At 35.2% G+C, this 23,144-nt stretch overlaps 1 protein-coding gene across 8 annotated transcripts in view; it reads left to right on the forward strand.

Annotated features, from left to right (window-relative positions):
* LRBA (LPS responsive beige-like anchor protein) overlaps positions 1 to 23,144 on the forward strand; it is a 466,837-nt gene that overhangs the window by 343,361 nt on the left and 100,332 nt on the right. For all 8 annotated transcript variants that reach the window (XM_054824979.1, XM_054824981.1, XM_054824982.1 and 5 more), the window contains 2 exons: positions 7,138 to 7,278; positions 8,479 to 8,598. In XM_054824979.1, the coding sequence (XP_054680954.1) occupies positions 7,138 to 7,278; positions 8,479 to 8,598 (261 nt within the window). The remainder of the gene's footprint in view (positions 1 to 7,137; positions 7,279 to 8,478; positions 8,599 to 23,144) is intronic.

The following is a 23,144-nucleotide window of genomic DNA, read 5'->3' on the forward strand; positions in this document are numbered from 1 at the left end:
TCCCTAGAATAGAAAATTGAGCTTTTAAAAAATTTTTGTAACATAATGTGATCTGGTAAATTTCATGACGTGTTTTCTGGTAAATAGAGTCTTTTCAAAGAAAGCTTGTAAGGACTGACAGCTATTTAAAAAGATGTTTACATAAAAAAGCTCAATGGTTTTACTGTGTGTAGATTATATTAAATTTATTTTAGAAAACATTGAGCTAAGAGGATTACAGAATTTCATCCCATATGCAGTGCATCAGGAAATTCCCAAGGATCCTACATTTGATAAAAATGCTGATCACAGTCATTGTCATTTAGTTAAAGGAGCTGCTGGGAAATAGTTGTCTGCACCCTAAGCTGTGCATGCAAGTGTTAAATGAGGTGGCTGGTAGCCATTTATCTGTGTTTCTTCACTAGTGTAAATAAAAAGATATATCTAAGCAAATAAATCAGTTGCATGTAAAAGAAACTGCAGGTTTGTTGTACTGGAGTGCTCTTGGCTGCTTCATATCATGTGCATCAGTCCGTGTATGTGGGAAGATACTGAGACATTTAATATAAAGTCGTAAGAGAGAAGCCAGTCCAGAAGCTCATCTAACATGATAGCTTGCCTCTATGAACAGCCAGTAGCAGGACCCTCATGAAAAAAAGAAAAGAAAGAGGGCATGTAAAGCATCGTCCTTCTCTTCAGATAACCTCCCAGGTTTGGCAACCAGAAGTTGAACTACTTTGTGAACTGCAGAAATTATTTAGACAGTCATGTTTGGTGACCACAGATGAACTAGTGATCTAGTTGTCTTTTTTTTTTTTTTTTTTAACCTGTTTATATTTGTTCTGCATTGCTCCCTGAAGCAATGAATCTAGAAACTTAATTATATGAGAAGGTTTAATTTTCTTTGCTTTGTAACTAGGGTAATTATGGCTTTTGTTTGTTTGTTCTCTATGGACCATATGAAGTCTTGCTTGCTTGCTTGCAACTCTTATCTGTACTTGAAAAATTAGGTCGACATAAAAAGAACAGGAAGTATCTTCAGAACTTGCTTTACATTATTGTCCCATTTGTTTCCCTTCTCCCTACCATTTTTCAAGTATCGTAATTATTTGAGATACCTATGTTGAGAATAATGGATTAGAATTGTAACTAGGAGCATAACAACCTGCCCATTCTAAAGGTGAAGAAGCCTAACTAGATGGAACATTAACGAATATCCAGAGGATGTCTGTTCAACAAATTCACCAGACATGTGTGTTGACTTCAGTGATTGGAGAAGAAGGCAGTACACCTCTATGAATTTTTCTGATTTCATATCTTGATATCAAAATCAGTAGAGTACACTCACTAATATTCATAATTATTGCAGTTTCAATATTGTGTATATAAAAAAGTGTTTGATAATAGAATTCCTTATTTCAGTGAGAAACCACATGAAATTCAAGTAGCTGCTTGTGAAGTTCTCAAAAACTGAGTGTACTAAGTGACAAAAATATGACTTACAATTAATAGTAAAAAATAGTGAATCAGTTTAGAATTGGAGCAGAAATTATTGTGTATCACTTAAATGCTCACTGGGGAAGAAAACAAAAGTTCTGTCAAGTTCTGTCCCTTTGGCTGCAGCCAAATTTTGACATCCGAATTCATTGTTCTCCCCTCCTAGCCTAGTCTTTGATGTAGGATTTGGCCATCTGCTGTGAAACCAGTGCTTTTGGGAATGAATTGGTAAGGATTGTTTTTCTCCTTGGTAGATTGTTTCCATTTTTAAAATCTTTCCTGGAGCCGCTCAAGGACCAGTTTAGTTGATGAATGAGGGCAGTTCAAACAGTTCAGCAGATAATCGTGTTTGTTGTTTTCTTTGGGATACGGTTCTTTAGTGAATTTGAGTTAGACGTGGATTAAAGGTAAGATGCCCTCTAAATAAGACGGGGGAGTTGCAGGACCTAATATTTAAGAAAGCAGTACTCAGTTGTTTGAGAGGAAGAATAGAGAGTTCTAGCAGTGAGTGAGAATAGATTCAGAGGGGAGCTGGTGGCTGTTCTCAAACACAAAAATGACAGATGAAAGAGTAGTGATGTACGTTATTTGAGTTTATTTCCAGATATTTCCCGGTTGATCTAAGTTAATAAAGTTTGGGTATAATTAAACCCTTGCATCTTGTCTTTATATCTCTGTCTGGGAAAAAGAAGTTTTACTCAGATGACCAGGAAGTCCCACTGACAATATTACAAATATGAGCCAGTTCTGGGAATTAATTATGGGTTGGTAATACATAAAGTAGGTAAACAAGCAGTCCTCTAAAAATGCAGTTGTGGTTAGCCTGCTGCAGAGCATACAGCGCTAGGCGTATTTCTGACAGTGAGAAGACTAACACGGGAACACCGAACACATTTCAGATATCTGTATATTAAAATCCATTAAGTGGGCAGGGTACAGAGAAAACTTAAGGCTGAAAGAATTGCCGTAAAATGGAAGACCTGAAGAGTTCAATTTCTTTTGTTCATTAAGAAGTCTAATTATAGTCTATAAGTATCTTCATATACAGAAAATACTGGGCAAGTAGAGACTCTGATATGTCAGAGAGAAGCATAATAAGATTTCTTTGATAACACACCAGTAAATTCATAGCCGAGCTGAAGTATGTATTTTTTAGAATGAGGATCACAAGAAAAAGCTTCCAAGATAAACAGCAGATTATCCATGTACTCAAGACTCAGATGCCTTTCTGGAAAGCAGGGTGGACAAATACAGTTCATGCTATAATCAAGTATAAACAGTTGGGCTCAAAATCATGTAATGGAAAGGCATTTAATGGCTTGTCATACAAACACAAGGCTAGACGAGATGACCTAATGGTCCCCCTGGTCCTTTAAGCCTAATGAATGTATGAAAAATGTCAGTAATGAAAACCAGATAGTCATCTTGAAAATAAAATGTATGAAAAACAAACATACTTGGCAAAGATGCTGCAAAACATAATTCAATGGTACAGACAATGGTATACACAGGAATCCAAATACCTGGTTGGATGTGGATAAGAAAACAGTGGAAGAAATCACAAGGAAAAGCATTTTTTCTTCTTATTTCCATTTTTTCTTTTTGTCTTTTTTCTTTTTTGTTTCTTTTTCTTTCTTTCTTTCCTTTTAATTTTTTTCATGATGAAAAAGTTTTGAAGTACAAATTTCAAATAATAATATTTTCATTAACTTTTAAATCTTCCTATTTGCACTAATCAGCATGCGCTTAGTTTCTGGAACTACCTACTTTTCATCACTCACTGGCGCTTGCCCAGACCTCCTGGTTTCCAGCAGTAATTGCTGAGATTGCCGTCTTCACCAAAAGAGGTAACAGTTGACAGTGAAGACAAAACTATGGTATCTTGGTTACTTATTGTTTGCAATAATTAAATGCAATTTACTGCCATATCCTCTACTCTAGTCTTTCATGGATTTTGAATATTAATAAGTTAAAAACTTCCCAGTATTACAATGGATAGGAGACAGTAAAAGTGTCAATGTTTGTTTTAGTAACAGAAGCCTGCGTAAAAGCCAGCATGGGTGAGAACAGGGTGGCATATCTGTTTATTTGGAATAACACTATTTAAAAAATGAAAACACATTAGATAGGAATAAAAAGCACCTTCTTTTTTCTTCTTAAATATGTAATTATAAATAAACATATCATAAATCTTTATTTATAAGGCTCTGGTCTGCTTATGCTAGGTCATTAGCAATTTTCCAAAATGTATGTATTGTTGAACACGAGCAACAGAATCCAGAAGAGATTCTGCCCTATGTAGAGGAGCAGTGAGCGTTCTGCTTTTGTCTGTTGAGTGCAACAGGGCTTCTTCGGCAAATGGAGACAAGATGGGCCACTGTTCCAATGTTTGGCACAGAGTAAGATTAAGAACCAACAAATATAACCATACACCATAGTGTCTGGATATATTTAACAGCAGTAGATGGTAAGAGTCAGTGTGTTTTCTCAGTTATTTTTCAACAAACCATTTTTCTTTGTTGTGTCTCAAAGCAAGCAAGCAAGCAAGCTTGGTCCAAAGGCTCAGATGTACTATATTCAGTTCTTGGTCAAAATGTGAGGTTTATTTATTTTGAGATATTGCTAGATTTGAGAGCACTTAATAAATTAATATCAAATGAGGATTTTTTTAAGAATAGCTTGTTACTTTCATATTTGTAGCACATGTTATAACAACCACTTTGGGTCAAAAACCAGGTGATCATGCCTTTGGAAAAGAGAAAACAAAAACTGTCTTACCCCAATTCTTCCTCCAGTTTGGACCCTTTCTTGAATGAACTCTGACTTGAAAACCATATGTGTTATTCATTTTTCAATACAGTTTGAAAACTTAGCAGCCATAAGTGACTTCTTTTTTTTTGTCTTGACTTCTGTAATCTTATCCATTGTTTTTGCTTGTTGGAATTTTTCTATTCTACTTTTCTTTCCCCCTTGCCACCTAAATAAGTATTTTTAATTGGTGAACTAATATCTATTTTTCCTCTCTGAAAGGAGGTACTGCAAAGAAAATATATTCTGGAATTTCTGGAATGAAAGCTGTTCAGCTTGTTCTTCCTTAATGGTCTGTAGTCATAGGGAAACCATGTTGAACAGTGTAAATTTGTGGTCTTACAGCTACATCTAGCATAGCTTAGTTTGGAGTTACTCTTTTTCCCTTGGCGTTTACCCACAGAGGAGGGCATCCAGTCTGTAATCATGATTCCCTGTTAATTTTGAAATATGAAATAATTACAAAATTGCAATCAATTTGTTTACTAAATCAAAAGTCAGAGGTTATTTGAATATTCCTTGTATGTGCTGTATTCTGTAGCTCAAGCTTAGTTAACTGTTCACAGGGCAGTGTAGCACACTAGAATCACCTCATCCTTAGAAGCAGTTGTCAGAAAAATATGGGCCTGCCTAGTAGAATGTATTAGCCCAATACATTGTCTCCATTTTATTATGAAGCTGCTGGGGAAGCTGTGATATACAGCACTGTCATTACAGATCTATTGTTAGAAGGGTTCTACAGTCTTCTGTGCGCTGCCATTAATTTATAGCAGTAAACAATATGTAGCTCTCCAACTGCAGCAAAGCAGAATCTTTTAATGAGGTGGATGTTATTACCACAATAAATCAGTGCATTCGTGTAATGTATAATTCAATGTGTGTATTCCCACTGTAACTTCTCTGAGTAAGCTGATAGTGTATCATTGTCAGTGCACAGCTCCATGGTTCTTTTTTTTCCCCTAAGCTTTCTTTCATTTGGGGACTTTTTTTATTTGCTTGCAAATAAATGTGACATGTCTTGATAGTTGTCCTGTTGCAGGCTTCAGAAACCAACTGTAATAATAACAGCCAAAATCAATACTGTGGATTCTGGCTATATGGATCTCTGCATGATACCTTTTTTTTTTTTTTTTTAAGAGAATGAAATCAATTCTAATTGGGTTTAGCTTTATATTCAAGGAATGTAATTCTATAACTATTGATTTGGGCTATACTCATTTGGAGAGTAGTAAAAATAGGGGCAGATAAAGACAATACATAAAATGTTACAGAACCATACAGCACAACACTATTTCTATTTTTAATTTATATAATTTGTCTACCAATGACCTCCTTTCTTCTTTTTTCCCTCAAGCATAGCTTGAGTCTTTAGGGAAAATCAGTACAGATGGAGATTCCAAAATGGTTCTTGCAACAAAGAGACTTCTTGGGGTCAGTTTCATTCTTCCCTGGAATAAATTTGCTAAATCAGATAAAAATCCTTTTATACAGGAACCACTTCTTTTAAAGGGTTATATTTCAAATTAGTGAACTGCAAAAATAGTAATTAACCTAAGATGTTTTCTTTATCCTACTGCAATGTGAAAGCTGCTCTAAGTAAAAAACCTAAGATTAGATCTTAGGTCATTCGTAGATCTAATCTATCCTAGAGAGAAAATACTTTGAAGCTTGTATGCCAGATTTCACTGCAAAGAAGCAGTTATTTGAATAATAATAATCTCAATAGCAGACGTAGTTTTTCACTTGAACTATACTTGAATTAATGACTAGGTTAACAATACTTTTGTTCAAGGACTTTTAAAGTTTTTCCTTACCTTGTAGTGTATTCTTAAGTATATTTATTCTTGCAGAACAGAAAGAAGAAAATATTTTTGCATGTTTATTCTTCAGTTATACTTAAATTCATCCATTGTCTGTACAGATGGGCATCATTTACATTAATAGCATACAAACAGTGTGTTCAGTATGTAGACAAAATTGTATTGCATATACATTTTGCATGTATATACAAAGATATTTTAGACCTCTTACAGCATTTTACATATAGAATGGCTAAATTCACTTTTGGATTTCTCAGTGGTTTATGGGACGTATACTCATTTTTCCAAATCCTTTATGTAAAAGGCTGCTGAAGAAATGCACGGCTATATATAAATAAATCCCCGGGTGTTTATGTCCTAGGTAAGCACTAAACAAAGAATAGCAATGTTGGTGAAAGACTTTTTTAGTCATGCATATGTTATTTGTTTCTTTTATATCAGTGTTTTTATATAGAAATTCCTGCTATTTTTTCTGTTGTCAAGTTTCAAGTCTTATCCATTAAGTAAAACTTGTCTTGGGATAGTAAATAGAAAGCGTAGAAACAGGAATAGTAACATCAAAATTCCAAGTGTGCTGTTAATATTCTTCCACCCTATTGGTCACGATTTCTCCCTCTCCCAAAGAAAAATATCCAAAGATGTTTCTCATTGTTGCTTACCATTTGCTTAATAGTGTATTCAGCATGCACACATATCCACAGGCACACAAGTTAACAACTCTCTGTCCAAGACATTCCACTGTGAAGTGGTTTTTAGTCATTGACTTGAATCAGCAGTAAGTAGAAATGAAGCCTATATGAGTGCAGAAGAGACTCTTTTCCAACCAGCCGTGTGCGTGTGCGTGGAATCCTGTTTTGAAGTACACAGATCTGTTCAGGTCCTTCCAGAATCCAGCATCTGTTTTTGCAAAACACCAAACTTCTCCATGCACGTCAATAATTCTCATTACCAAAAAGAGCAAGGGGAGTATGATGTGATAATAGGTCATGTTATCTTTATTTACTTAATGTATTTATTTTTACAAACCTTGTAGCCTATTGGAGCTTTGAACCCAAAGAGAGCAGCGTTCTTTGCTGAGAGATATGAATCATGGGAAGATGATCAGGTTCCCAAATTTCACTATGGCACGCATTACTCAACTGCAAGTTTCGCACTCACATGGTTGTTAAGAATTGTAAGTATATTTTTTTAAAAGTGCTTTTCCTTTAAATGATAACGAAAGCAACAAATGGCTAGGAATGTATAAACTAAAACTCAGTGGCATAGGAGAGTACTGAAATTTTGTAGTAATTGTAATCAGTAACGTAGGATAAATGTATTTGAAAGTTTGAGCGAAAGGTTTTAATTTTAATGGTACAGCCTTTTCAAATTGGTGAAGCTTTTTCTCCTTAAAAATTGCTTTCTAGTGTACATTCTTCTACTGCTTTAAACATGGTTACCTTCCCTTCCTTGCATATTTCCGGACTGGACCATGTACTGAACGTTTGTGGTTCTTACTGAATGCATTTAATTTTCACCTCCTAATGAGTGTAAATGAGTTTGTTTCTGATGATCATGAAATTCTGTGATGTAAATAATTAATTTTTTTAAAAAAACCGTGCAACTTGTATGGAAGTAAATTTTGAGATGCTACATGTTGATATTATTGGTTAAACAATGCATTTTTCTATAAAATTGAAAGACGATTTATCTCCTAGAAAGTAATTTCTTTGGGAAAGCATTAGCAGCACATCATTAATTAAAGCTTGTTAGAATGTACAAGCATACATAAATCCTTGACGTAATTTATAGCGCTTAGCTAATTTCAAGCAATTATCCACTAATATGTGCTTAAGTGTTCTTTAACTGAGAGGAGGCTTTTAAATCTTTCAAACATTTTTCTTTTCTAAATCATAAATTACATATTAAACAATAACAATCCTAAAGGTATTGGTATTGAATGCTATCCTTTATATTAATAGATTACCTTGAACAACATAAAATGCATGTGTTATTTTTGTTACATGGTAGTTTAAAAAAATATCTAAGGTAAAACTGTTGAGCTTTCTCGTGGTTTCAAGAGCAATTTGTGTCACAACGGACTGTAGCTTCTCCTCCAGTCTGTAAATGTTTTCTTTCATTTTTATTCGCTTTTCTTTACCTGAATATATATGCATGGAGTAGGAATAAAAAGCATTTATTGAAGAAACAAGCATTGGTTTGTATTTCTCATTCTTGGATAATAGAATTAACCCTTTGCGATTAATCATGTGTCTGCCAGAAGAATAGCATCATTAATAACCAAACCCCCAAAGAATAATAAATCCCCTTTTTTCCCTGAAATTCCTAAAGAAATAAATTGCTGTTTTTAATTAATCTTTTTATATATTTTTAGGAACCCTTTACAACACTTTTCCTAAATCTACAAGGTGGGAAGTTTGATCATGCAGATAGAACTTTTTCATCTATTTCAAGAGCGTGGCGCAATAGTCAGCGTGACACTTCTGATATCAAGGTAAAAACCTTTCCTGAAAGGTGTTAACATATTTTATACTGCATCTTCCTTTACTGTAGCTGTGATCATAGGACCACAGGTTATGAAAAAGGGAAGGAAGAAGATTGGGAGCTATTTGGGAAAAGATGCAAGGGAGGTGACACATGGTTTTACTTCTGTTAGAATATTTCAGTGAATTCTGTTGTAAAACTTTAGCGAACGTTTTTAGCCCTGAGACTGAAATAAGGCAAAATTTTCCTATGAGCTACAGATACGTGTTTCACCATCTTTTTGTTCCTCTGCACAAGTTTTAAGTATAGATTGGTATAACTAGCATAGATTTTTAACCAATAAGTTTCATAAATACTCTGTTCTTGCTTCCGCTCTGCTCAGATAAGAATGTTGCAGTTAATATTCCTATTACTTTATGTGATTTTGGCTCTAGGCATCCAACTTCATTTTTGGGCAATTTCTGCAGTGGCCTATTTCCTTGTTTGACTGTGACAAACAGGAGGAGCTAATTTAGGTGCAGAAGGGGCAAAACCTAGTCTTACGATGAAGAATAAGTAGATAGGGGATAAAGTGCTGAGAGGGAGATCTGGAATCAGTCTCCAGAAAGACTATATAGTGGGTTGGGTAGCAAAGGGCTACAGAAAGCCAGTGTTTGAGGATACTAAGATGAAACATAGAATTTAGCATGACATTGAACCTATCCTAACAGGGCCACTGGGCCTGGGAACTGGTGAGTGAACAAGAAGTAGGTGGGAATAGAAGATAAATTCATCTGTTAATTAGTTGTTGTACAGAAAGAGACCTAGAATTAACCGGGCCAAGAAGCTAAGGTAGGAGCACATTGCAATTCCAAGGGCAGAGGTTTAGGTAGGTGACCATTGAAGGAAGGAATGAGGTAAACAAATAGAGTCTGGGATCTGAGGAATATTTTGAGCTGGGGAGGAGGACAAAGGAGACAAGGATGCTGGCAGTGGTGGAAAAGTTTGTTGATCTCAAATCCAGGAAGAAGGAGTAAAATCAGAATTGTTTTTTTAATGGAAGGAAGGATGGAAAAGTAGATTGTGAGGAAAATCAGAGGCTAACTCAAGAATGTCCTGGAACTAGCAAGAGACATAAGTAAAATAAAATAATTCTATAACTACGTTCATAGTGAGGAGACAATTAAGGAAAGGGTTGATCTCCAGATTAATGGAATGAGAAAATTGTCAACTGGTAGTGCTGAAAAAGTAATGGCTTTCTTGCATCTGTGAGTCCCCACCAAAAGAGTCAATGGCAATCAGTAACTAGTGGAATTAATAGCACTTAGAAAAAGATATAGTGTCTATATCAAATTGGGAAAGAACAGATCACAGTTTCTGATGAGAAAGGGTAACAGACCTTATAAAGAGAGAAGCAGCAGATGATGATCTTAGTTTTTGACATTCTCTCATGAGTGAGCTGGGAAAACTTGGTCTGAAAAAATCTGCTGTATTTGGAGAATAGTCACCAGTGGTTCATTATTAAAATTGGAAAGATGTATTGAATGGAATTCTTCTTGATGATAACAGGTTAGGCCTCAGTTTCCATTGTTATTGGATTGGAAGGTACTGGAAGTGTAGTGGAATTGGAAGCACTTCTTGCAGAAGGGAAAAATTATTTGAGGAAAGTGTTAGATTAAGTTTATTAGGGAAAAGTGAGAATTGTAATTTTCATGCAGATTCTCATACAGTTAGGTACAAATAGAACACAAGGAACAATCTGCTGTGCAAATAAAAAAAAGATGGAGGATTGTAGTACATCAAAAGTGCATGCGAATTGACAATGTTGTGGTATAACAAAAGGTGAGTAACGTTTTGTAGAAGATACATCAACAGGACATAGTATAACTTACAAAATGTATGAAATAAGTCTTCAGCTTTGCCTGGCTTTGATAAGGTCTTAGCTGGAGTATTACATTCATAGTTGTGGCATAGTTGGAGAGAGTCCACGCTGGAACAGTGATAACAATGCAAGGTCTTGAAAATAAAATGCAATGAAGGGTAATGCTTGTTTTTCTTCTAAAGAAGAGAAGATTGAGGAGGAGTTTTCTATTACATAGGGACTGCTGCAAGAAAGAAATGAAAAATCTCTGCTGCCCATGCTGGATAGAATCAGAATTAATGGGCTTAAATATCAGGGAGATTTCGATTAGATGTGAAAGTAACCTTTCTAACAGAAGAAATAAAACGATGAATGCTTCCCTGGCAATTAGTGTAGTGAGGGTTTTTCAGAAATGCTTAGATATCTTTTGGAAATGATGTATGTGCAAGCTGGTGCTGCCTTTAGAGGCATCCCTACTGTTACGGATGGTCTCTTGAAGTTGCTTGCGGCTTTCTGAGTCTGTGAATTGCCATGAATTACATTATACTGCTGTGAAGCATTTGAGTGAGTATTAAGATCGAATAGAGGAGTTTGTTCATGAGATTGGATGAGCAGCTAGGAAGGGAGATGAGATAGGATTTCCGTAGAACATCTTGAAAGAATTAGGAAACAAAAAGTTTGAAAATGCACAGAACCATCTTTGTTGGCAGTACCTGTATCCCCAAGTTTCCTGATACTCGGTGTTCTGCCCTACCTTGCAAGTATTTGTGAAATGCATGGCTAAAGTGTCCCATATGCCTCTAGAAGTTTTCTACGTGCAGAATTGCAACGTGTTAGCTTACTAGTGCTTGAATGTGTTTAGTTGACACATGCATCAAAGAGCCTGAATAAAGCAGATTATTATGTGCTCCTGTAGTTAATGGTAACATCATACTGTATACATGCTTGTAAGTAGAATTATTTACTAACTAATTAAGAAAATTAAAATAGATGCTACTGTCATGATGAAATTAATGACAGCAGTCTTACTTAAATGGTATGTTTTGTGTTACTGTTTTCATATGTCAATAATATGAAGCAGTAACTTCCATGGGAGACAATCCATGGCTGGCTAGAATGTTTTCTTCACCCATCTTGCATGATGTATGTACGTGTGCACATGCATGCGTGTATTTGGGAAAGAAGGAGGAAGAAGACAGAGGAGGAGTTAGATGAACACAGACCCCTCTGATTTTGATCCTCGCCAAGGGAAATGAAGAGTTTCCAATGTTTATTCTTCCTTTAGAGTTCCTTTCCCACCTACTTTACAGCCAACAAATATTATGAAACACTGAAACACGACACCCATAAGTTTTAGACTTATTCCCTGTAATCTTGGAGTATCGTTCTCTGTAATCATTTTATGACAGTACTTTCCCATGGTCTGTCATCACATCATTTGCTATCGCCTTTGCATACAATATTGCAGTAAAGCAAATGCCATTTTCTGATTCAAGTTGAGTTCTGAAATTATTTCCTTGTAATTCTGGACTGGAAAGCTGCTTTCTGCATCACTAGAGTCAAAGGGATGATGTCTGTAAAATTAAAGGAAAGAAAGCCAGTGTCAACTACTGTCATCAGTGGAGTTCTTAACATTTCTAAATTGTACATTAATAAAGAAATAGTGTATAGAAAAGCTGTCTAGTTTGTATCCACCTCCTTTTCAATAAATTAAAAAAACCAGAAGTTACATTTTAACCATCTCGTATGGTACTGTACTAGAAATACTTGATGTTAGCAAAACAAACTTTTTAAAAAATAGATAGCCTTATGTTCTTTTGATTGTTTCCAGAACTTGGAAGATGCTGCTTACTGGCAAGAGCTTGTGGGATTTCCTTGAATTTTGCAATTTGCAAACACTAATACATTCATGATTATTCAAAGCTTATTCAAAAGCCTTTGACATCTAATTCACTCATTCTTTTCCAGTATCAACTTGTCTTAATTTAGTCCAAGATTTTGTCCAAAACAACATGTGATTTTCCTCTTAGCTCCATGTAAGAGCTAAGAATGTATTGCATGAGCACAGCTCATGCGTGTCTGTGAAGACTATTCAGCTGCATGTAAAATTAAGGTTTTATCTTGTCATTTTTAAGAAAATTATGCTCTTGAAGCGCAGTTTACTTTTTTCACAAAAAGTTTAATAAGAAATGTATTTTCTTGGATTCTCATTTAAGAGACATTGTCATGTATTACAATGTGGTTATTACATATTTTTAAATCTGTATCTTCTGTGTGGCTATTATAATCCAACACTAACTGAATGCAGCTGGCTTATTGGAAAAGCTGTTTTGTTTTAAGAACAATTTTCATTGTTACATTTACATGGAAATTATGCAGAGCTGAGATGAAAAACAATAATATCAAGCAAATAATAAGAGCATTTAAGTAAAAACTAGCCTTCTAGAAAGTCTTCATACAGAGATCTCTGCATTATGTTCTAACCTTTCACCTCCACAGGAAACAGTTTTCTATCTTTAACAAAGTTATGAGATACATCCTGAATTTTTTTATTTGCAGCAGGCCAGTCAGTTTGACTGAGGGACGAAACATTTGAATGTGTTAAAATAATTAGGAATTTCCCTATTTTATTGGATAGGTATGCTACATTTTACTGTTCTGTCTAGTATTTATTAGCAGATTCCTTAACTAAATTCTTCAATCTTTCTGCTTCCCTTTCCAGTGTTTCAGGTTGGGCTGATATATTGCTTTTTGGGCTGAATATTAAATATTTTTAAAGTTGAAAAGATCCACTTGTGTTAAGGTATTATTATTTTCATTGTGATCTGTTTGAGGTTGAGCAATATGTAACCAAGAAGAATGCCTTACTGTATGTTTTAATTATATATTTATATAAAACGCTATATATAACTATATATTTACGGATGTTTTTTGTTCTGCTGTGGATGAATATTCTGACTAAAGTAATTGTCTAAGTTGAAACTTCATTTGAAATACTAATCCTTTTTTTTATTTCAACTTTGAATTTTGCTTGTATGCTTGTCCTGAGGCAGCTGACTCCTTCAAAGATGAATGCAGTTCTAGGTGTGATGGGGAGACTGCCACTTAAACGCAAAAAACACCTGGCCCTTTTAAAGACAACATAGAGCTTGTTTGTGTTCAACAGGATATTCACTCTGGGAGCAGCCTTATGAACAAGAAAATTATTTTAGCTATAAAAGATGTCTTGGTGAGATGTGAGGAACAAAAATTATTTCAGGGGAGTCACTAGTTAGTTGTGGGCTCGAGATAGATTGAATGGCTTGAGGGAGAAATCTCTTGAAAGTGTAGGTATAGATGGCATGGAAATGACTTTGCTGTAGTATTTGGCTGTCCATATCGTTCAATCCACGGCAAACACAGGGTAAAAACATTTATTTCTCAACAAGTGAAAGGGTTTTAAGCTTTACCTTGTGTTTCTGATGGGCTGAGAACATAAACTTAGTCAGCTACTGTGGCTGATTAAATATTAGGGGTTTTTGACCATAAGCTCTCTGGATTCTTGTTGATACTTCTACAACTGATGAAAACCTAGCCGTTTAATGCATTGATTTATAGAAATACAAAGGGTTTTGGAAGCCACTTTTAAGACCATGAAAGTGGCAGGCCAAAGTGAATGCTACTGCATCTTGATGCATGGGGAGCAGGGGGCACTGAGGAAAAAGAAGGGTTTATTCTTATTCCAGCTGAAAGAAATGTGAATTTTTAGAACCATTGAAGTGATTACAGGAAATTATTTCTCCTTGCTTCTTGTGTGAAGAGAGTGAATGTAGTTATTGATGCTCGCTGTCCTAAGACTATTGTTAATCTTAGATGGAGGCATCATATATTACAGGGAGGAGTAGCGTGAGCTAGCTTTGGAAGCAACTCTTGTTGGCTGGTATCAGTTCAACAGAGAAAGCTAAAGCATATGTGTGGTCACAACCAATCTGTTTCAATATCCTGTGAAAGCCTTGGATCAATGATCAAAGCAGGAAACTAATGCTGCACTGTAGTATAACCTTTGGTTGAACTTTTCAAATTTTGATTTCAAGAGGTGATATGTTGCATAAAATTTAATTTCCTAGTTCACCCCTACCCATTTATTTAAGCAATGCAAATTAAATCCTTTGGAAGTTTGGTAGTGTCTCACTACCACTCTGGCATTGTTATTTACTAATTAGCTCAGCACTGTTGCCTTTAAATGATTAACCATGTGTTTTTAAGTTAAATCTTCTGCACTGAAGAGTATTAAATGTATTTCAATTCTGTGAGAGTACCACTTAGTACCTTTAAAGTACTAGACAGGCATGACCATTAACTCATTTAGTTACTTCTTAATTTACATTATTAGTGCAAACAATCCTGGTTAGTTTTGTTAATATTGTACAAAAAGCAAACATGAATAACCTGGCAGTGTTTAACGGAACAATAATGTTGTTTGGGGCTTGGACTAAGTTCTGGAATACAGAAGTTAAGTCTGTTCTTTTGTGTTGCTGTTTTTCTTTGATGAATGTGTAGATTTGCACATACGTGTTCCGAAGCAGTTGTTATTTCTGGTTTGGTAACTAACCTGTTGCAATAAAAGTATTTATCATTCTTTACAACAGCATAATTGTTACCCATGTTGTTCTTTGCATGTATTTTCTCTTTTACAAGTGTAGTATTTTGCTGATTTTTTTTTTTCTTAATACCATATATATGGTTTTTCAAGATCGTTTGAAATTCTCATGCTGTCCTCCAAACAGCTATGTTGCCTTCTTAGTGTCATCTGGAATTTTATTACTGCACCGTCTATGCCAGGTCATTAATGAGACTATTGACTGGTATTAGGAGCAGGCAGACCCCATTACCGTGTCCTCCCAGTTTGACAGTGAACTATCGATAACTGCTCTTGGAATATGGATTTCCAGCTTGGGTACTCCCACATTATTGTAACCTAATCTCATCTCCATTTCTCTACTTTCCTTATAAGAATGTCATGGGAGACTGAGACATTCTCAGAGGTCTTTCTCAAAAGTGAAGCAACATCTTACCTCTTTCTCTCTCACCATCCACTATTGCAGTTACCTTTTGAAAAGAAAATTAGATTGGCTTAATGTGATTGATTTTTTATTTTTTTTAACCATTTTTAACGAAGTTACTAGTATAGAGTTATGTATTGTTCTTCATGCCTTTTCCTCTACTGCTTTGTGTGTGTTCCTTTTTCGTGTGCTTATGGGTTGGGGGTTTTTTTGGTTCATTTGATTAGTTTTGTTCCAAAGGAGATGCTAGAAGACCATGAAGTTAGAGAAAACATTAGTAAGCTCCAATTACGCTGTTCCAGATTGTTCCATCATAAAATGGGTACTAATTTAGGAAAGTCAGTCTTACGATGTGACACACATCAGTGACAGCTATTGTAAGGCTAGTGCGATGGTATGGAATATCTGAATTCATGTCTCATACAGGTGTGTTTGGCAAGTTACGATCCTTTATCTCATCCTAAGTTGCTCATAGTATAGAATAGCTTATTTTATAGGTACAGAAATACTGTTTTGGCAAGGTAACTGTATTCTAAATCTCATTAGCATCACATCATTTTGGACAATTTTTCTTTAAATAAAGCTTCATCTTTAAAGTCTCTTTGAATTCTAACAGTATTAAACAATGTCTGCTATAATTGTCTTGGGTTTCTAGAAGTGTACTAGTGTTCTAAAGTGGGTATCTGGTGTATATAAACACTAGTAAGATTGGGGGAGAATGGGTTTGGCCAAGATTCTTCAGGACTGTCCTTGGAGGGGACAGCGTGGGAAGCAGGAGAATGCTAAAAAGACATCATGATTTCATTATGAATAGGATACTAAATTATAACTTAAGTGATAATTATGGGTCTAAAATGTTGTCTCAAACCGTAGACTGTAATAAACAAAGAGTTCTGAAAGTAGCTCTCTGTCTTCTCAATTTTCATCCATTTTCTAATTCTTTGCCTCTAAGTCATCTCTGTGCTAATAACTAAAGTTGATCCTGAACAAAAACATTCTTGATAGGATCAGCCTATGCAAACTGAGAGTGCCAACTTTGAACTAGAGTTAGCCTGTACTAAACCAAGGATTCTCCTGGCTGTAGGACATTCTCAAAATCTATTTGAAGATATCATAGTGCTGTTACGTACTGTTCTTCAGGTTGTGTAAATTGTTCTTAAAAGGGAGAAAGAAAACATTGGCTACAAGTATGCAATATTTAACAAGATTCGTTGAGTTTCAGTGCCATGACTTCTTAATTAGACAGTGGCATTAAAATATAGCTAATGCATCTGATTAAAATTATTGAAATATTTAAAATCAAAGGAATAGTTGCAGTAAAGTAAAAGCAAAATTAAATCATTTAATACATTAATCTCATTGGAGAGATGCTCAGATCATTACGTAATGTGCCCATGTACCTCAGTCTTTACTATTTCTTAACTTTTCTTCCTTTTCAGTACATATTTTGAGTGAAATAAGAACTTTCAAAGTTTACACAACTAAAAGCCATCCAGGCTAAAGTTTTCAGCCTTTCCTAAAGGGCTGTGCGAAACATTTATTTAAAAAAAAAAAAAAAAATCCATTGACTTCTGATAAAAAAATGATACGGAAATCCAATCATGATATGTCTGGGAAAAAAGATACGAAAAAAAGAGACATGTAATTGCATCTCTTTTTCACATACTTTTACTGAAAGAAGCACATCCAGGGAAACTTTTGAGTATCCACAGGAATTACTGGATCCTCTTTTTATTAGAGTGTTAAACCTGCTCCTGTCTGTGGGTCCTGATGTATTTTATCCAAACAAGTGCAAACTCTGTGCAGAAAATCTTTGTTATGGCAGACAAGTTATATTCTATTCATATTTCGTTACAGATCTATCACGAAATTAAAATATTGGTAGTCTTGCCTGCAGTCATAGACACTGCTTAGTTTCTGTGACTGTTACGTGGATTACTAAGTCATTATTGGGTCACATGTGTTCAGTGTGGATTTTTTCTTTCAAGCATGAGACTCTTCAAGTCTTCAAGAAGTTCATCACTGAACTTTAGGGCAATTAACATTAAGGTGGACTTTGGGAAAATTCTGTCTACCTAATAATACATCAGGTTTTGTATGTTTGGAAAAGGTTATTAGTAGTGGTAATGTTCTATAAAGGAAAAATAAATCCTTATCTGCAAGTATTAGAACAGATGATGCTTTGTCTCCTCTGGATTTGCTTCTTGCAACTGATTGACTCGTTTGTCAGAAAAGCTGCAAGCCTCAAATTAAGAATTGCTCGGTGATGGGACATTTGTTATGGTGTCCTCTCTGTAGTTTCTGTGGAGACTGCTAAAATGTGAACTTGTGCTGCACTCACTGGGCCCCTCAAGACGCACGCATGTAGAGGCCCTACTCGCCTGTTTATTGTTTTTTAAACTTCTAGGAACTTAGTTATCTTTATAACCTGCTGTGAAATTTGCTAAAATTGACCAAGAAACTTAAAATGTTTTTAGAGGAAATGGAGGTCACCGTCAATAGGCCGATGAGCACGTGCGAGCTGCAGGTCTGAATACAACTTATTGAAAGGCATATTAAGCAGTATGTTTAAACCCTGGTACTAGAGGCAAGAAACTAGAGCTCCAAGCTGCTGGAACATTCAGAAACTGGAGGATGACAAATTTCATGACTTTCTTTAAAATATATCTTAAAAAAAAAGTTGAAGCTCTGCAAAATGGCAACTCATGCTTATTGAAACAGGCTGCCTAACATAAGCATGCCTAAGACACCCTGTAACCTGATAAGCTTTTGTACATATGCTTTGCATTGTTTTATGCTTCTCCATCTAATAGTTGGGAGTTTCAAAAGTTACAAGGAATAAAGTTGCTGCCAAACTGGCAGCATTACCTTTGTATAGGAGAAATTTCATGTCATGTTAGTAGCAAGGTCAAAGGTGTCCAAGAGTGATGACTAGCAAAATTCAGAAGCAGGTACATAGTAATTGGGATTTTTAACCATAAACTGTATGGCTGGTGTAGCAAAACTTTTAACATATTTAGGATGCAGATCTTTGGTTTTCATGAAAGATTTGTTTTTCTGCATAATTGTGCCAAAATCCATAACAGGGAAATACTTATCTAAGTAAAAAAGAAAAAACAACCCCCCAAAAATATTCTAAATTCAGTCAGATCCGTGTATGGTAATCTGTGGGAATTGCAGTAGTTAAAAATAGAGACAGCTGGGTGTGTAGATCAGAAAGTTCCATCTAATATCTGTGGTCTGCTTCTTTTATACCCAGTAATAGTTGTACTGAACATGAAACAAATACTTTTAATATCTGCTCCAAACTTTTTGTGTAGCTGTTGAAATTTAAAAAAAACCTTCAAGTAAATGGTGGACAAATTTGCCAAAGTCCAAAGGAAAATGACCAGAGGTCTAGGAAATGAGACCAGTGATAGAAAGTTGAAGGGTTTAGTTTGTTTTCTTTGGAGAAAAAAGGGACAAGGACAGAAACGTAAAGCGCTTTGGCAGTGGCAGTTGTACTGCTTTCACCTTGCCGGGGGTTTTGGCTGGCAGGCAGGGTGCACAGCAACCGCTGCTTGTAGTCAGTCGGAACAGGACAAGAAATGGGCTCCAGCTGCAGCAAAAGCAGCCTGGGTGTTAGGAAGACCTTCCAGTGGTGCGAACAGATGAGTACCAGAAATTTGTAGGATCCCCATCACTGAAAATTTTAAAAGAACAAGGCAGAGAAACATCTTTCAAGAATACCTGATTATAATTGTCTGTGAAGGGAAAGGTGGACAAGGTGACCTTTCAAGGTTTCATCTAGACCTTCTTATGATTCGATATAGTCCTCTCCACCCCCAGTTAATTTAAAAAAAGTGGAGGAAAGGAATATAATTATATACACAACTTTTTTCCTCTTTCTCTGTCAAATTAACCTGAACTACATATTGCATAGTGTATAAATATGATCAATAAATACCATTGCATACTTTTACATATATCTTCAGTAAAAAGTAAAATAATTTTGTGTATATCTATTCCATGTATTGAGTAACAGGATTTTAGTGCCTTAAAAATGCTTTTTTTTATGCAGTAAAGTATTGACTTAATAAAATCTACTTATTGATCAATAATGAATCAGCTACTAATTGTGATTATCATATATTTCATTAATCTACTAAATAATCATCTGGAATTTTTATAATTTTCTTTGCTTAATTTTAAATTATTGAAGATTTTTTTATAGTTTTCTTAAACTAGGAAATATTTGAAATATAACATCTTAGAACTTTAACAGGATCATTAGACATTCATAAAATTAATTTCTTCATTAATTCAGTTTAGAATTTTAATGGAAACCTCCTGAAGTATTTTTCTTACAAGTTGGGAGAATTTCAAGCAGTGTCTTGAGGCAATTTCTTAGATCTGTGAGAAGTAACACACATATAGCACATGGAGGGAAACTCATGGGTATTTAGAAATTATACTTTCCCACAGTCATCAAAGTGATTACATTGATGTGTGATGAAAAAATGAAATTTCAATTCATTTAATATATTAGTATATATTTTTGAATGCCATTTAAGTCCCCTAACAGGAAATAAAGTGTGGCAATATGAATAAACCCCTAGACTTCTAATATGCATTTTTAGTATTCTGTTTGACAGGTTATATATAGGCTTAATATTGTTTAATGTGATTGTCAAATAATTTAGTTTGAAAATTTGGTATCTTAGAAATGTTTTAATATGGTTAGGGAATCTGTGTCACTGTTTCTAGACACCTTTGCAGATGATGTAACTCTGTTTCAAAAGGCATCCGTCTATTATTTCCTAAACAAAAGAAAAGAATAAAATAACATTTCATTACATTAAAGAAACAAAGTGTCTTGTATAGATTTTTTATGTTGGTGGCAAACATGAAAATGAATTATGAGCATTAAACTGACATTCTGTTGATACTGTTTGTAAGAAAAATCTTTTTAGTGAAGTTTCTTTAGGAATCATTGTTTCTATGTGGTAGAGGGCATTTTTGTTAGAGAAAAATTGTATTTTAATTATACGCATTTTAATATGGTAAATTTTATCTTTAATTTTTTAAAAGCAATATATACCACTGTAAATACCGTGTGTTAGATTCATGGTGATATTCACCGTGAGCTCCTTCCTCAGTTGTAATGAAATCATGGCAGAAGGAGTGAAATATTGCTTATCATAAGGATATCTGTGTCTACCCTATAGAACGGTGAATTCCAATAGAGGAATTTCTGAAACTAATTTTCAACACAATTGTGCTAAAGCAAAAGCTTCAATGAATCATACAGATGTTTTTGTTTTTCCGTGAAATCATATAAAAAAAAGAAATGTGGGACAATTTTACTGTTTCTGTACATGTGGTGAGTGCATACAATTTCAGAAGGGATTCAGCAGAATTAGAAGTATGAAGGCAATCAAAATGGTTCGTCGGAAGGGAAGACCTCCAGAGGGAGCGAATCTAAATTGACTAGAATCCTTTAGCTTGCAAAAAGGTACCACTGAGGAAGAATGTGATGACATAGGTCTATAGTATCCAGAAGGGCATATAGAAGAGTGAATAAGGAATTAATACTTACTGTTTTTCACACTATGGGTACTAGAACCATCCACTGGAACTGTTAGGAAGCAGTTTTAGAATAACCAAAGGAAAAACCTTTGTAGACGAAACCACACTGTGGAACCCACGATTAATGATTTTAAAAATCAGAAGTATTAGTTCAAAAGCATTTAACTGTAAGAAGCTGACATAATACTTGTGGAAAGGCTGTATTTGCCCTGTGTTAGTCTTCCGGTCCTTGTCACTGCTCCCGGTGAGATACTAAATGGTCCTTCAGTCTGGCCCCCCGCAGCTGGTCCTGCACCTTCATGTGCTATTTGTGTGGAGCCACAAGTAACTCCTTCCTCCTGCCTCAAAAAACAAGCAAAAAGTGCATTAATTTGTCTTTTTAACGTTCTCAGGTGTCCAAGAAGTTCCATTATTAATGAAGTTAGACACATGAGTCAGCATCTGCCATCTTAGAGTCAATTTAAACATGTAATGGTAATATTTTAAGCAAAAAGAAGGACCCCATAAGCAGAGTTGAGAAGGACCGTTAAGGACTGCAGTTACCCAATACATGAAGAATATTTGTAAGCTTGATAAAAATTAAATATTTTACCATCAGGTTTGTTCACTGGTTTTAGGAAAAACTGTTGGCCTTTAACTGATGTCGCCATTTTCACCTCTATAAAGCCATTGAAAATCGGCGCTAAATACTACTCAATTAGAATGGTCCAGTGTATCTGTTTGCCCCCCCTTTTCCCGTGCGTAAATGCTAGCACATGCTCAAGATGAGAAAATCAGATCCTATAGGAGCTCCTTTTGTAAAAATATATCGTTATGGTGACAGTGAAAAACTTTCTGAAAACTCCTTTCTGTAGTAATGAAGTAACGTTTTATGAAAAGTTTCTAATAGTCAAACTAACAGAAGTTACTGATAATTTTTAAGTTTCCAGGCAGCATATTGTTTCTGTGTAATCTAATGAAAACAATGTGTGTTCTAGAAAGCCAAATGGTTTCTGATCTTGAAAGAAACTAATGAATAGCTGTACAGATATATATAAAAAATCCCCCAAACCCAAAACAAAACATCAGTAACATATGTAATGAGCTTATGTTTTAAGTATTCAGAATCATGGTATGGTTTCATATTTGTGGTGCACGCTGCGATCGATTTAATAGTGCAGTGTCTCTGCTTTTTCTTTGTTAGTTTCTATCCGTGAGGATAAAAACTACAGAAACTTCAGTGTTAGGGTACTTTCTTTTTTACAAACGTTTATCCTTGCTACATTCTTGTTCTTTCACTTATCCAATTAAATAGTTTCCAATCTCTTTTTATCAAGTACTTGTCAAGCATTTGGTACAGAAGCATGTTTTTACCCTGCCTAGTTAATTAAGGTGACTGTAAACAAAAAGACGTACAATTCAAAGCCAAGCAGTGTTTCACACAAGGATGGAGGTGATAATAGCTTAATTCCTGCTTGATCTTTCCTGTCTTTGCCCTGGCTACTTCGGATTGACCTTGTCCGCAATCTGATGACCTCCCTATTGCACTCAGCCATTTGGAAAGCTGCCCATGCCATCGCTGGCCCTGAGGGGCTATCTGGGAGACCCCTGATCCATTGACCCATGTCAAGACTGGGTTTCAGATCTGATCTGCTGAGCTTCTGACGTCGCTACACACTATACCCGCTGTCGACAAAGCCAGTGGGGCAGTCTGATTTTTTTTCCCCTACTTCTTAAGTGGCGCGCAGTTTGCACTTGCTGTATGGGAGAGCGTTTTTACACCAGTCATTTGCTATGAAATACACTTCCTGAAGCAATTACGTGTATTGATCCTTTCGTTACAAAGGAAGTAAATTCTCTAATTCAGTGGCTCAATTTTTCTAAATCCATCAAATTGCCAGGTTTATTGGTTGTATTTCAGTCTTAACATCAAGTTCCCCCCCCCCCAAAAAAAAAAGCACCTTTAAAATATATTAAGGGCACAAATATATGTTATGCCTTAGTAGGCTTTTTCTATTAAGTGCTATGCCAGGACTTTGCAAACATTTATAAAAGTGTGCAAATAAGGTTCTAATCACATTAACTTAGATATGTTTACGTATATCCTACTGCATATTTTACAAAATA

This window comes from Grus americana, chromosome 4 (genome assembly GCF_028858705.1).
Source record: "Grus americana isolate bGruAme1 chromosome 4, bGruAme1.mat, whole genome shotgun sequence".
NCBI lineage: Eukaryota > Metazoa > Chordata > Aves > Gruiformes > Gruidae > Grus > Grus americana.